We start from the raw sequence: 15798 nt of genomic DNA, 5'->3' as shown, positions 1-15798 counted from the left end.
TCCATAAGAAGTAACTCGTTATCTATTAAAGTTTAATCATGAGATTGCAGCAATTCAGTCATATCCTTAGGCTCCACTGCTAATTCTAGTTCTCTTGCACGTTCCACCACATCTACTGTTAATTCCTCCACTGAAGTCTAGAACCCCTCAAAGTCATCCATGAGGTTTGGAATTAGCTTATTACAAACTTCAGTTAATGTTGATATTTTGACTTCTAGTGAATCATGAATGTTCTTAATTGCATCTAGAACGGTGAATTCTTTCCAGAAGATTTTCAATTTACTTTTCCCTCAGAGGACTCAACTATCTATGGCAGCTATAGCCTTACGAAATGTATTTCTAATCTATTTCTAGATACGTGTATCCTAGAAATGTGTTTCTAGGACTTGAGAGTCAAAATTACTCCTTGCAGCAGAATGGATGTTGTGTTAACAGGCATGAAAACAACATTAATCTCGTTGTACATCTCCATCAGAGCTCTTGAGTGACCAGGTGTATTGTCAATGAGCAGTGATATTTCGAAAGGAATCTTTTTTCGAAGTAATAGGTCTCGACAGGGGGCTTAAAATATTCAGTAAATCATGTTGTAAACAAATTTGCTGTCATCTAGGCTTTGTTGTTACATTTATAGAGCCCAGTCAGAGTAGATTTCACATAACTGTTAAGGGCCCTAGGATTTTCAAAATGGCAAATGAGCATTGGCTTGTACTTCAAGTCACCAGCTGCATTAGCTCCTAACAAGATCGTCAGCCAGTCCTTTGAAGCTTTGAAGCCAGGCATTGATTTCTCTCTAGCTATGCAAGTCCGAGATGTCATCTTCTTCCAATATGAGGCTGTTTTGTCTACATTGAAAATCTGTTGTTTAGTGTAGCCACCTTCATTGATTATCTTAGATGGATCTTCTGGATTACTTGCTACAGCTTTTACTTAGGCACTTGCTGCTTCCTTGTACTTGTATGTTATAGAGACGGCTTCTTCCCCTAAACCTTATGAACCAACCTCTGCTAGCTTTAAACTTTTCTTCTGCAGTTTCCTCACCTCTCTCAGCCTTCATAGAATTGAAGAGAGTTAGGGCCTTGCTCTAGATTAGGCTTTGGCTTAAGGGAATGTTGTAGTTAGTTTTTTTGTTTTTTTATGATTCTGATTTCTCTCCTTTCTTAACTTATCAATTATACTTCTTTATTTTTTTTGAATTTTATTTTATTTATCTTTTATACAGCAGGTTCTTATTAGTTATCCATTTTATACATATTAGTGTATATATGTCAATCCCAATCTCCCAATTCATCACACCATCACCCCCCCTCCCCGGGAATGTAGTTAGTTTGATCTGTGCAGAGCACTAAAACATTCTCATATAAGCAATAAGGCTGTTTTGCTTTCTTATCATTTGTGTGTTCACTGGAGTAGCACTTTTAATTTCCTTCAGGAACTTTTCCTTTGCATTTATGACTTGGCTAACTATTTGATGCAAGATGCCTAGCTTTTGGCCTGTCTCGGCTTTCAACATGCCTTCCTCACTAAGCTTAATCATTTCTAGCTTTTGATTTAAAGTGAGAGACATGTTTCTCTTCCTTTCACTTAAACATTTAGAGGCCATTGTAGGGCTATTAATTGACTTAATTTCAATATTGTTGTGTCTCAGGGAACAAGGAGGCCCAAGGAGAGGGAGAGAGATGGGGAAATGGCTGGTTGGTGTAACAGTCAGAATATTTATCAGTTAAGTTTGCTGTCTTGTATGGGCATGGTTTGTGGCACCCCAAAACAATTACAATAGTAACATCAAAGGTCACTGATCACAGATCATAACAAATATAATAATAATGGAAAAAGTTTGAAATGTTGCAGGAATTACCAAAATGTGACACAGAGACACAAAGTGAGCAAATGCTGTTGGAAAAACAGCATCTGTAGACTTGCTCGTTGCAGGGTTGCCACAAACCTTCAATTTGTTAAAAAAAAAAAAAATGCAGTATCTGCAAAGTACAATAAAGTGAAGTGCAATAAAACAGGGTATGCTTGTATATAGTTCCATGCAAACCAGGTACAGAGTTTAGGGGCTGGGGTTTTAGGGCCAGTATGGGGACAGCAGATAAGGCTTCAGGCCACATGAAGCTGGGAGTCAACACAGGGCTACTATGCTTTTGAAAAATGAACTAGAAAAATTCCATCCACCAGTCCAAGGAATCAGCATGAAGATTGTATCATCTCAGGGTTTGAGTTCAAAAAGAGTTGACCATAATAAATTAGAACCTCACACTTATTACTATGTGTGTATATATATTTTTAACTTCGTGCTATCTGCAAAGCTGAAAAATTAACATGAAAACTGGCCCAGAACCAGGGAAATCCAAAGGCCTTGGCAAAGGCAAAGGCGAGATTTCCCTGTTAAGACACTTCACAACCTAGAGTACACAGGACTCCTGTGGAAAACAGTCTCCATTAAAGATGAATTCATGGTCAAAAATTACAAAACTCTACAATAAAATAAATTACCAGGAGGGAGGATGAGCAGGCAGATGTAAATAATAGAATTTCTACTCCAAGAAGCGGAGATAACAGTCTGAAAGAGACCTTAAATATGTTTAAAATGTTCACAGGATAATGAAAGTAATAGAAATGATAAGAATAGGATAGTATGAAAAGAAAACAGGCAGATTTAGAGAAAAAAACAATTTGTCCAATGAAAAAGCATATTTGTTGACAAAGAAACACATTGAACAGGTTAAAAGTAGGTAAGTCATAGCTGTGGAGAGAAATGCTGAATTGAAAGCTAGATCTGAGTAAATCACTTAGAATGCATCCCACAGAAATAGAAATATGACAAGTTAAGAGACTTGAAGGACAGGCAGAGACCATGTATATTTCTAATAAGCGTTTCAGAAGGTAGAGACTTGTGAGGAGGATACTGGTATAGATTTCATTGAGTATCTTAAAACTTGTAAGGGCAAACACTAAAATGATAGAAATAGAATGTATAACTTCCAAGCCATAAAAGAAAAAACAAGATTAAAGAAAACTCAGGCTATTAAATAAAAGATAAGAAAAGAAGAAAAAAGCAAAGAGAAAGTATGTCCAGTGTATCAGTAATCATAATAAATGCAAATGGATTAAACATGCCTATTAAAAGATAGAAACTCTCAGATTGGATAGGGGAGGAGGAGCAAAGTAAAGCAGCCGTAGGCTATTAAAGCATAATGACCCAGAAAAAAGTTGAAAGTAAAGGATGGAAGACATATGAGTGTATAATAAGCAGGAGTTCATTGAAGCAATGTTTATAATAGGGAAAATGTGAGGGGGGAAAAAGTCCCTAAATATCCATTAAGGGACTAGATTTTAAAATTCTAAGACATTGTATATAAAAATAATGGAATAATAGTCAATACTATTAAAATAGATCAACTGGGTTTATACATATCAGTATGGATAAATCAAGAAATTATACTGAGTGAAAAAAGCAAGCTGCAGAATATTATATTTACACCTTCTTCCTACTGAAAATATCCCTTACCTGGCTTCATCGATTTATTTGTCATACCATTTAACACTAATACTATTTTATATTGTAACAGATCATAAAAAAGGGCTCTGTCTCAATTTTGGCTAGGGCTCCTAAAGGCTGAGAACAAAGGAATAGCTATAAAATGGTGTTCCCAAATGTTATTCTAGACCATCTATACAGAACTTGTGAAGGCAGATAATGAAGACCAGTTTTGGAATCCTGAACCTATCACCTACCGTAGGCAATAAAGAAAGTTGAAGGTAAAAAAAAAAGAAGGTTGAAGGTAAAGAAAGAGAGGAGATAGAATTCCTTTGGATAAAGTGGGAGGGCTATGGTATTTTCACTTGGAGAACGTGACCTCAGTTCCTGGAGTTGGTGGACACAGAGACCAGACCTGTGCCTGGGAAAGTCTAAAAACAGGGTGGCAACTGATGCCACAAGAAGGAGAAGTGGCTGCTGTGGGAAAGCTGTTATGCACAGAGTTTTTCAGGGCAAAGATGTGGGCATAGTGGAGAAAATGCTAACTGGCCTGGAGTTGAATTAAAGGAGCTCAGTTCACAAGGATCCTTGGAAGGGCAGTGGGACCCCTACAGAGAGAGTGGGTGACGCAGTTGCCAGAAACTGGAGACTTAGGGTGGACCTGTAAGCCGCTGGCTGGAAGAGGCCTTGCTAGTGTTGTGGGAACTGCAGGTGAGATCTCAACCATGGGAGCTCTCCACGGAACCACAATAACGTCTCATGAATATCTGCCAAGTCTAGAGAGCACTGAAACCTGATGAGCGTAGCATCACAACCAAAAATAAGGCTTCTGCTTTCCCTTACTGCTGCTTTTTTTCCCAGTTTCGAACCTGGAAGGGCCAAAGACCAAAGCAAACAAGCAGATGGGGGAGGAGGAGAAGCAGAGGTGGGGAAATAGAGAAGTCCCCAGACATCCCCTTCTCCCACCACGGGCAGCTAGGCTAGACCCCAGCCAGGGAGGGAGTTGAGACTTTTTGGGTTGCTTTTTATTGAACTATTACATGCATGTAGAAAAGTAGACAAATATGTACGTCTTAACAGATTTTCACAGAGAGAACACACCTGTGTCGCCAGTATCCAGATCGAGAAACAGGACATTTATCAGAGGCCCCTGTGCCCCTTCCCAGTCCCTACCCGGGCCCACCTCCCCAGGGTAATATTGATAAAAGCAAGAAAAAATTTTTTTGTGTGCAATTATAAAAGCGACTTTATTTTTTTGTCTCCCTGTTTACTTAAAAAAAAAATTCTTAGTTGAAATAATTTCAAAACTACAGAAAAGTTGCAACACAGTACAAAGACCTTCCTCATCCCTTTCACCCAGATTCCTTAATTGTTAATATTTTACACTTAATGGTAAGATTCGTGTCAACTTTAAGATAGTGGTTTCTTCTAGAAATGGAAGGAAGGGAATGAAGGACGAAGGGTGTAAGGAGACTTGAACTTTACAGTGTTTTATTATTTTATGTGTAACGACAAAATGTTAACTTTTTTTCATTATAAATAGTGAGTTATTCTCTACCTTTTTATGTGTTTAAAGTTTTAAAAAATTCTTCAAACGAGAAGGTTTGAGTTACCATCTAGGAGGTAGGGAGCTGTTGAAGTGTGCTTTTTATTGTTGAAATAAATATGTCTTTATGACTTCTCTGCTCTCTGTCCTTGCCTATGAATTAAGATACTTAAGTGAGCTATAAGGTTGATTCACCTCAGCATCGTTTTTCTTTTCTTCCCCTCCTTACTGCCTCTCAGTGCTAAGTGCCCAGTGGTGTCTGACATGGTAAGATTAAAACTTGCACTTTTCCTAATAGATGTAACCCTCTTCCTGGTTTGCAGTAAGCAGGAGCTGCTTTTAAGCAATTACCCATCATTTGGGGCCATCACATATATTGTGCTTTGGTTCAGGTCATAATCAATAATTCATATGTCAATAGGAGCCCCATTAGCTCAGGTGAAGGCAGATGTCTTTCTAATGAAAATGTTCCATTTTCCAAATGACTTTTCTTTTTCTCAGAGAGTTGTGGTTATAGAAGACATAAAAAGATGGAAAACTATGTTGGAGCTTCCTGATCAAACCAAAGAGAATCTAGTTGAAGCCTTACGAGAATTAAAGAAGAAAATACCCTCCAAGGAAGTGTTAAAATCAACAAGGATAGGTATGTTCCTTCCGAATTTTATAAGTGCTTATATTTTATCTCCTTCTTTCTCCTTTCCTCCCTCCCTCAGACATTATCTATCATATCAGTGCTTCTCAAACTATCTGTGGTAAGAGATCATTGTTTAAAAAATTCTCCATTGGTTACAGACTAATACTTTTAAAATATAATAAAAATTACCAGAAAAATGAAATTAAAATATACAAAATGTAAGCCCTACTTTTTAAAAAAATTATAACAATTTTTATAGAAGTAGAAGTAGAAGTACTTTGTAGAACAAAGTAGAAGTACTTTGTCAAAGTTTTAAATGCTTGCTTCAGTTTCTGTACTTACTGCATGAACTTGTAACTAGCGTGATCTGTGGATAACGTTTTGAGTGTGCTTGATGCTTGGGTGTGCAAAAATGAAGAAGACATGATTTGTGACCTCAAGGAACTTAGGGTTTGGTGGAGAAACAAGCAGGTTGACAAATGGGAGTAGTAAAATAATATAGGTTAAAAATAAAAGCATATAAATACTGTCCATGGTACCATTCTGATCTGTACAAGGTATATGCTGGCACAGAGGACAGAGTAGTCTTACATCTGGGAATTCAGAAAAGGCTCCATAGAAGAGGCGACATTTCACTTAAATCTTGGCTTTTCCGTCTTGAGTAGAAATAACTTCCAAAGCATGGTTTGTAAAAACAAAATAATAGCAACATTTGCTGCTACATCATTTATTACAGCATTGGAGATATTTTAAGAGGTAAGTCAGGAACTACGTTGAATTACCATTTTAGTACAGTACACAACTGTGAATAATATGCGAGGGAGGGCCAACATGTGTTCCTCAAGCTGCTCCCAAGTCCCCAGGGGGTCCAGGGTAGTCGTTCACAGCTGCTGTTCTTGCCCTCACCAGTGCAGCCATTGCCTTCTCTGCCTCCCCTTGACCTCTTGTTCATGAGAAGCAGGAGAGAAAGCAGCTTCAGACTGGCGCTAACAGCTGGCAAGAGCTGTGTGAAATTCCCCAGAGGTTCCCCCAAGAGTCTTGAGAGTTGCACCCCTGTAATATAAACCAGAATCTGAGAAAATTAGATGCTTAAAGAACATAAAACCCTATCATTATAGCCAAGGAGAGTCTCCCATCTGCTGCTAGATTTTCTCTTTATAGGTTGTGGTCACTAGAGGGCAATAAGACCATTCATATGAGCAGATAAGGTATTTCTACCAGTAGAGGGTACTAGTGGTTAATATTTTATGACATGTATACATGTACATATGTGTATGTATATGTTCATATTTAGGCACACCACAAATACCACTTACAATCAGATCTTAAATATCAACATAATAGTCTGGAATTGTCCTACAAATACAGAACAGATGACAATTTTTAAAAAATCATTTCTATTTGTCCTTTGAGTACCATTGTGAATATGCTTTCAAGAAAGGGTGTGTCTGATGTTCAGAGATTCCAATTCAAGAATCATAATGAAACCACAACAAGGGGGTATAACTTAAGAGGAGCTGGAAACCATCCAACTTTTGAGTCTTGACCCTATCCCAGGCCTTTCCATAACCTGAGGTTGTATGGAATATACGGGTTCCTTGGTCAGTTGCTAGCCTGAAGATTCATTTGGATCATTGCCTGAGAATGTTTACATTCTTCCACCTTTAGCCTCCTGCCTGTCCCTATCCTGTGGGCTGTAAGGGACAAATATTTACTGAGTACCTTCTTTGTGCTAGGAACTATGCTGGCATAATGATGAAGGAGACAGATACTGTCCCACCTTTTTGGAGCCTGCAGTCTAATGGAAGGACAGGCAATTTAACAAGACTTTATCATACAATGCAATGAGTGCTCTGATGATGAGGAGAAGTTAGCCCAAGGAGTATATGTGTTGGGAGTAGAAAAGATGTTAAAGAATGTGTCAGGCCTGGGTATATCACGTGAGCTGTACAGAGGGCTGGAGGTGGGAGAGAACACGGTACACTGCAAAAACTAAAAGAAGTTTTGTGTACTTGAAATGTAATAAGCTGGAGACAGAGTCTGGACCAGATGGAGAAGACTCTTTGTAAGCCATTCAAAACTGTTTGGTCTTAGCATGCGTATTAGTTACCTGTCCCTGTGTAAAAATTATGCCCAAATTTAGCAGCTTAAGTGTCTGTTATCTCACACAGGTTTTCTGAGGGTCCGGAATCAAGGAGCTGCTTATCTGGGTGCTTCTGGCTCATGGTCTCTTAAGAGGTTATAGTCAAACTGTTGGCTGGGACTGTAGTCATCTGAAAGCTTGACCAGGGCTTGAAGATCTGCTCCTAACTCCTCACTTATGGGTTTGCTGGTAGGAGGCCTCGGTTTCTCATCACCTGGGTCTCCCCATAGGGCTGCTCATGACATGGTGGCTGACTTTCCCCAGAATAAGTGATCCGAGAGAGAATAACCAAGATGGAAACCATAGTGTCTTTTATCATCTAATCTTAGAAGTAACATACCATCACTTCTATTATATTCTGTTGATCACACAGACCAGCCTGGGTACAGTTGGGAGACAACTACACAGGGGTTATGAATACAAAGAGGTGAGGATCATTGGGGGCTATCTTGTAGACAGGCTATCACAGCATGTATTTCTTTTAATTTAACCTAGATATATTCTACTTCCTGGACCTGCAGATTTATGTTCATTTGTAGAAGTTTTACAACCATTATCTCTTCAAAAGCACGTCTCCTTTATTCTCTCTATTTATTTGTTCTGGCATTCTACAATTAGAAATTTGTTAGATCTTTTATTTTCCATGCCCCTTAGCTCATATGTCTCCTTGTCTCTCAAAAAATTCTGGGCAGTTTCTTTAGTGTCCCACTATTGTGGGACATCCAAGAGGAAATGTCCAACAGAATGTTGGATGTACAAGGCTAAAGCTAAGGAGGGACAGTAAATATATACTTGAGAGTCATCATCAGCATATAGTTAGAAACTGAGGCAGTTGCCTGGGGAGAGTATTTTGGAAAAGCAAAGAGCCAAGTCCCAAATCCTGAAGCACGTCAATATATGAGGCTCACAGGAAATGGAGAAGGTGTGAGCAGGGAAATGGGAGAGAACGCTGTCATGGAATGGGAAGGAGGGCTTCTGAGAGGGGATTCGTCAGCAGTGTCCATCGTTCTCAAAGGGCCAAAGAAGCGAATTCTAAAAATTGCACGTTGGATTTTACAAAGTAAGGTCATTAATGATTTTGGTAAGGACAGTTTCAAAAGCAAGGTTAAGGGCAGAAGCTTGAGGAGTGAGAAGGAGGTAAGGAAATGAACTGTGAAAACAGACAACTCTTTCAAGAAGTTTGGTATTGAAAGGAAAGAGAGAGGTGGCAATATCAGAAAGGAATGTGGAATTGAAGAAAGTTCTAATTTTTAAAATAGGAAAGAACCTAACCTGTTGAGTGACAGGTTCGTAGGGAGACCTTATCAGGGAGAATGGACCAGACTTGGTAAGGATTGACTGTGGAGATGAGGATGCCATGATGCCTCTCATTTTGTTGTCACCCATACCCCCTTTACTGGCTCTCTCTTTCTACCTTCGGATACACTTAAATCTTCTCCTTTAATTGTCTGCCATCTTTTCCAGATACCTCGTTTCACTTCTTCCTTTTATAGCCAAATTCCTTTAAATATGATTAATAATCACAACTCCCATTTCTGCCCCTTCCCCTCCTTCATTGAATTATTTCCATGCTGGCTTCTCCCACAAACACTATTCTTCTCTCTAAGGACACGAGAGATTTCATTCTATCCAAACCCAGTAGTCTTATCTCAGTTCTCATCTTCCCAGAACCGTGAACTTGAGACCATTGATTACTCTCTTTTCTGTCAATATGAATGATACTGAACTTGTTGCCAGTTCTTTATCTATTTTTTAAATGTTTAGTTCCTTCAAGCCCTTATCTGAGTTTGTAATTACTTATTTAATTATTTACTGAGTTATTTTTTGTTTACTGTACAGTAACTCTATGCCAGCAAGACCATGCAATATATTTTATTCACCAATGCATTTCAAACATTAGTGTGGCATATAACAGATGCTCAGGATATGTTCATCAAATTGAAAATGACAGGGTCAAACAAGATTTTCTCCATGGCGCTTTCTAGCTTTCTTTATTCCTGTTTCTCGCCTTTCTCTGTTTCTTCCGTCTTTGTCCCCGTCCTCTCACAGGAGGTACTTTTCCAGAAAGCTCAGACCTCAGTCTTTGGCTGCTGCTTTAGAGCACTTAGCCAGAAGCCGTCCACTTCTCCAGCTTAACTGAGGCCTTAATTCAGAAAACTCCTGGGTATGCATCTCCTGTCCTGATCCATTTCTGAATCTTAGATTTTTAGAAATACTGTTCCAATTTACATTGCTACAGTTTTCTTAAAATCTTACTAATTTACTGGGTAAAAATAGCATCTTGTTTTCATTTGCTGTATAGAATGGATTGTTTTCTGTTTGTTTATTGGCACTTTGTCCTTTTTTTGTGAATTGTTTGTGTTCTTTGTCCATTTACTGTTGAGATCTTATAGTTTTTGTTTTCTGTTTCTGAACTTTATAAATGTCAATGTCATAAACGTTTAAATCCATTTAGCTACCTCAGTTTATAAACAAGGAAATTCAGACTCAGAGAGATGAAGTGACTTATCCAGGGCCATATAGTGAGTTAGCACCAGAGATGTAATGAGAATCCAGGTCTCTTGGGGCAGTGTTCTTTCTTGGTTAGCAGACTGCCATTGTGCCCTGAATCCCAGCCATATGTGCCTTAATTTTACTGGACCATCTCTATGGGTTCTGCCATCTGCTCAAGCTCACCTCTTTTAAATCAGAATTTAGTGCCTTTTCTTGTGTACTTCAAATGGGAGTTTTCTCCTAGTATTTTCATTTTAGTCAGTGTTTGCTCTGACATAAATTCTTTAGGTGCAAATGTCCAGCAGGCAGTTGGAGATGTAGGACTGAAGCTCAGATGAGAGACTAGACTAAAAATATGTATTTGGAAGACATTTGCCTGGAAGCATTTGCTTAAAATCACTTAAGTGGATGAATTCTCTGAGTAAAAGAAAAGATTAAAGGGCTGAAGGATTGAGCTGGGGAGAATATCCGTGGCAGGGAAATGGGAAGAGGAAGAGGAGCCGGTGAAGAGGCAAGAGTGTAATTAGAGAGAGGAAGAGAACCAGGGCTGTGCAGTGACACGCGGGCTAAGGAGGAGAGTGGTTAGTTTTTTTTTTTTTTTTTTTGCGGTACGCGGGCCTCTCACTGCCGTGGCCTCTCCCGTTGCGGAGCACAGGCTCTGGACGCGCAGGCTCAGCGGCCATGGCTCACGGGCCGAGCCGCTCCGTGGCATGTGGGATCTTCCCGGACCGGGGCACGAACCCGTGCCCCCTGCATCGGCAGGCTGGCCCTCAACCACTGCACCACCAGGGAAGCCCAAGGAGAGTGTTTTGAGAGGCAGGGGAAGTGAGTAACCTCACTGTTCTCAAGTGGTCTGGGAAGTTGAGGGCCAGCTGGGCAAAAGCCTTTGGATCTAGCACCTAATGGGGCCTCTGTGTCTGAATACCTTTATTATAAAGGAAACCAGTGGGCGGGGATATTAAGTAAATGGCTGATGAGGCAGTGGAGTTAGACCTTGCACTCAACCTGGTAGGCAGGCATGCCCCACTTCTGCAATACTGTAGGTATAAATATTCTGGGAGAAGTTTTAAGTCCATCATATTGATCTGATTTTCATTTATAATTGATTAACAACAAAAAACCTTGTACTTACAAAGTGCTTTCACATCTACGACTTCATTTGATCCATATAACAATTCTATAAGGTAAATATTATTATTTCTTCATTTTACAAATGAGAACACTGATTTCCTCATTTTACAAATGAGAACACTGAGGCTTAGAGAGTTTAAAGTAACTTGCCCCAGGTCGGGAAACCAAATAATAAGCGACAAAGCTAAGGTGGACTTATGCCATGTCATGCCACCTCCTGAAACCCAAAGATGCACCTTTGTCCACGGCAAGCTCTTACTTGTCCTTTAAGACCCAGATGAAACATAATCGTCTTGGTGAAGCAAAAAATGTTTGTTGAATGAATAAATGAGTTAGTGAGTGAGTGAATGAATGGGTATGTGATTTGACTTGCCCAAGTTCATGGGATAAGTTAGTGGCAAGGAACTTTCAAATGGCCTTCTGTTCTTAAGTTGTCCCATAGATTCAGCAGTCCTGAACTGCTGATAAGTTCCTGTGTTCATTATCTATGAATAGTGCCATAACAAATCGCCAGAAAATTAGTGGTTTAAAAAGCACAGATTTATTATCTTACATTTCTGTAGGTTAGAAGTTCAGTACAGGTCTCAGTGAGCCAAAATCAAGGTGTTGGCAGGGCTACATTCCTTTCTGGAGACTCTAGGGGAGAATCTGTTTCCTTGCCTTTTCCAGTTTCTAGAAGCCACCTGCATTCTGTGGCTTGTGATTCTCTTCCTCCATCTCCAGAGCTGGCAATGGTGGGTCGAATTCTTTTCACACCTCATCTCTCTGACCCACTCTTCTGTCTCTTCTGCCTTTAAGGACTCATGTGATTAGATTGGGCTCTCCTAGGTAATCCAGGCTCATCTCTCCATCTCTGGGTCCTTAACCTGAATCACATCTGCAAAGTCCCTTTTTCCATGTAAGGTAACATATTCAGAGGTTCTGAGGATTAGGGCATGGATGTCTTTGGGGACTATTATTTTGCCTACCACAGCCCTCCAACTACTCTGTGCTCTTTCAGGTTCTATGCTCTAATTCAGTCTACTGCTTGTCAAGACTCTGGACGAGAATTGCCTCTTTCATGATATTCCCTGGCCCGTTTGCCAGCCAAATTGACTCCTCTGTCCTTTTGGCCCTTGGTTTCCCCCTTCAATACTATCTTAGGACCTGTAACACTTTGGTGCACTGTTTTTGTTTAGGTGTCTTCTCCTGTGCTTAGACCTACCTGGAGCTCCTTGAGTAAAGGGCTGTGTCTTGTTCAACATTCTATCCCAAAGTCTAGCACAGGGCCTGGTACTTACTAAGTATTTGATAATGTTTGTTAAATGAGCAAAAGACCGCTTCCTGCAGGGAATTTGTCTTAATGTGCTGAGATGCAGAAGCCCCGAACTCTTAAACCCAGGGGACTTGACCTAGATCATAAGACCAGCCAGTGGCACTGCTTGCTTTAACATAAACTTCATGGAGCAAAGAATGACTTTTTGCAGATCATTAACTTCCTCGATGTAGCTACTGACCAACTTGTGACCTTGGGGAAAGGTCATGGAGCCTCATTTTTTCCATCTGGATCAGGAGGAGGTAGGACTGTATGATCACTGGAGGCAACAGTATAGGGTTAATACTTGAGCTCTGCAGCCAAACTGCCTGCATTTGAAACTTGTCCCTGCTTCTTACTTGCCATGTCCTGCACAAGTTTCTTAACCTCTTAGTTCCTTAGTTCTTTACCTGTTAAACGGGGAATCATTATAGCACCTCATAGGGTTGTTCTGAGAATTCATTGACTTAAATGTAAAGCATTCAGCGCAGTGGCTAACTGTCATTATTGTTATCATGAAATTCCCTTTTTCATTTAAAGTTTGTCATTCTGTCTTGTTTTTTATAGAAGAGGGTTCCCTAGGCCTCCTCTCTCCTCTTTTCCTGCCCCAGACTCAGTGCCTTCCCTGCTGTTACTCTTCCTTCTGTCACCCTCTTGCTTGCAAAGCTTGCATCCCCCAGGTCTCCTCATAGCCCCTGCCCTTCTTGGGGTGGTTTCCCTGGTGCTGGGAGAGCCTCCTGACCAGTCCAGGTGGGGCTCCTGTGGGAGTATCTGTGAGGTGTACTGCCCCCTGCAGGCCAAGAGCAGTGATTCCTTTGCCCTGGCCTGAGAGTCGAAGACTTCTGCCCTTTGGCTCTTCTGATTTAGGAATATCAAGAAGGTGAACAACATTATCTTAACAGAACTTTATTGGACACTCTCTGTGTGCCAGTCGCTAATAACAGAGAAGGACAGGGTGTTGGGGCATTAAGTATGCAGGCTCTGGGGTCAGGCTGCTGTGCTCAGATCCTGGCTTCCATGCTCACTAGCCATGAAGCCCTGGGCAAGTTGCTTGGCTGAGCTTCTTTGTAAAAAGAGATATAATAGTGTTTACTTCATTGTGTAATTATAAAAAATTAAATGATATAATTCCGATAAAATCTGGAGTAGTAAGCAGGAAGGGTTCTTAGCAATGGGTAAGAATTAGAAACTTTTCATTCAGTTCTTTACAGTATAGTTCCATTATTTTGTTTGCAATTGTGTGATTTTCCCAATCCACTGCATTCATATTCAAATGTTAGTACAAAGCCAATTTGAAAGCCAAATGTAAACTTTTTTTTCTTTGTAATATAACTGTTTGATTCAGTTCAGCAAACATTTCTTGATTGTTTTGTGGTAAGGCACTATGCTGGGAGCTGGGAATATATCGTGGAGTAAGGAGTAAGGTATGGGGCTCTGCACCCAAGATGTTTACATCGAGTTTAGAGGGAAAAGTGGGCATTTAAACCTTCTAGGCAGAGGGAGCAGTGTGAGCTAAGTACAGAAATGTAAGAAGGCCAGACAGCCTGATCCTATCAAGGACACGCAAACTGCTTTCTATGGCTAGAACTTAGCACCTGGAGGCCAAAGGGGTAGGAGGGCTGGGACTGAGGAGAGGAAGGAAAGAGAGAGATATGGTGAGAGGTATGGCCAAAGAGGTTCCAGGTCATCGAGGGCTTGAATCTATACTTAGAAATTAACTTGAGGACAGAGGAGAGAACCATTGAAGGGCTTCTGGTAAGGGAATGATATGATTAAATTGTGTTTTTAAAAGGTTAATTTGACTTTAATATAGAGGTTGAATTGGAGAAGGCCACTCTGGGGACAAAGATTGATTAGTTAAGTCATTGCAGTAGACCTGTGGAGAGGTGATGAGGACCTGAATCAGGGCAGCAGGGAGAATAAAGAGGGACGTGAGGAAAAGAAAAAGGTGCAAGAAATGTTAAGGAGCCTAGGGACTTCCCTGGTGGTCCAGTGGTTAAGGCTTCGTCTTCCAATGCAGGGGGTGCATTAGCTCCCCCACCTCTTTGATCCCTGGTGGGGGAGCTAAGATCCCACATGACTTGGGGCCAAAAAACCAAAACATGAAACAGAAGCAATATTGTAACAAAGTCAATAAAGACTTTAAAAATGGTCCACATCAAAAAAAAAACTTAAAAAAAAAATGTTAAGGAGCCTAAAATAACGGGTGAATGCTAGTGCCATGTGTGACAAGAAATACAGGAGGAGGGACTGAGGGGGATAATAATGAGTTCCATTTTCCATTTTAGAAATGTTGAGCTAGAGGTGCTTGCAAAATAAGCAGGTAGAGATGTCCAGTAGGGGACTGGATATTTGGGTATTGTGCTCAGTGAGAGCCTTTAGGCTAGAGATATGTAGTTGGGAGTCATCTGCTTGCAGATGGTAGTTGGACTACAGGAGTGGGTAAGATTACTCAGGGAAAACAGGTGAAGAAAGAAGACAAGAGGCCAAGGACAATGTCCCAGCTGGGGTTCACAGGTAATTAAAGGTTGGGCAAGGCATGTACAGCCAGCAGAAGAGATGGAGAAGGAAGAGGAGAATCAGTAACAGGTGATATCTCAAAAAGCAATGGAAGAGAATATTTCAGAAGGAAAAAGGCAGCAGTGACAGATGCCACAGAGGTATCAAGTAATGTCACGATGGAAAAGGTCCATTGGATTTGACAAGAAGAAGGACTCTCTGTGGGACTTGTGCATCTTCATTTCTTGTATATAAAGGTGGATCAACGGTGCCTGTCTTGGGGAGAGAAAAGGATAAGGTGGGGAACACATGAAGGGAAGGATCTCTATTCCAAAGAAACCTGAATGCACTTCTAGTGTAGCATATCCCGTGCTGTTAGGATTGCTTACAGGTTGAGCCAGCCCATGAGATTGTGAGCTGAACTGCATAGATACATACAGTCCCACTGCTCAGAGGAGACCCTTGTTAATAATTTCATTATAAATTCTTTTAGACTCTTTTTCTCTGTGTATAAACAAATATATGTGTTTGTTTATATATATATATATATACACACACACACACACACACACACACA

At 40.4% G+C, this 15798-nt stretch overlaps 1 protein-coding gene across 1 annotated transcript in view; it reads left to right on the top strand.

Moving 5' to 3' along the window:
- Nucleotides 1–15798, top strand: part of TCEANC2 (transcription elongation factor A N-terminal and central domain containing 2) — a 37817-nt gene that overhangs the window by 7932 nt on the left and 14087 nt on the right. Inside the window, exon 3 of the mRNA XM_082647724.1 lies at nucleotides 5529–5670. Within this exon, the coding sequence (XP_082503850.1) occupies nucleotides 5529–5670 (142 nt within the window). The remainder of the gene's footprint in view (nucleotides 1–5528; nucleotides 5671–15798) is intronic.

The sequence above is a fragment of the Grampus griseus genome, assembly GCF_964374135.1.
Source record: "Grampus griseus genome assembly, chromosome: 1".
NCBI classification, from domain to species: domain Eukaryota; kingdom Metazoa; phylum Chordata; class Mammalia; order Artiodactyla; family Delphinidae; genus Grampus; species Grampus griseus.
This window is presented reverse-complemented; position numbering and strand designations above follow the sequence as displayed.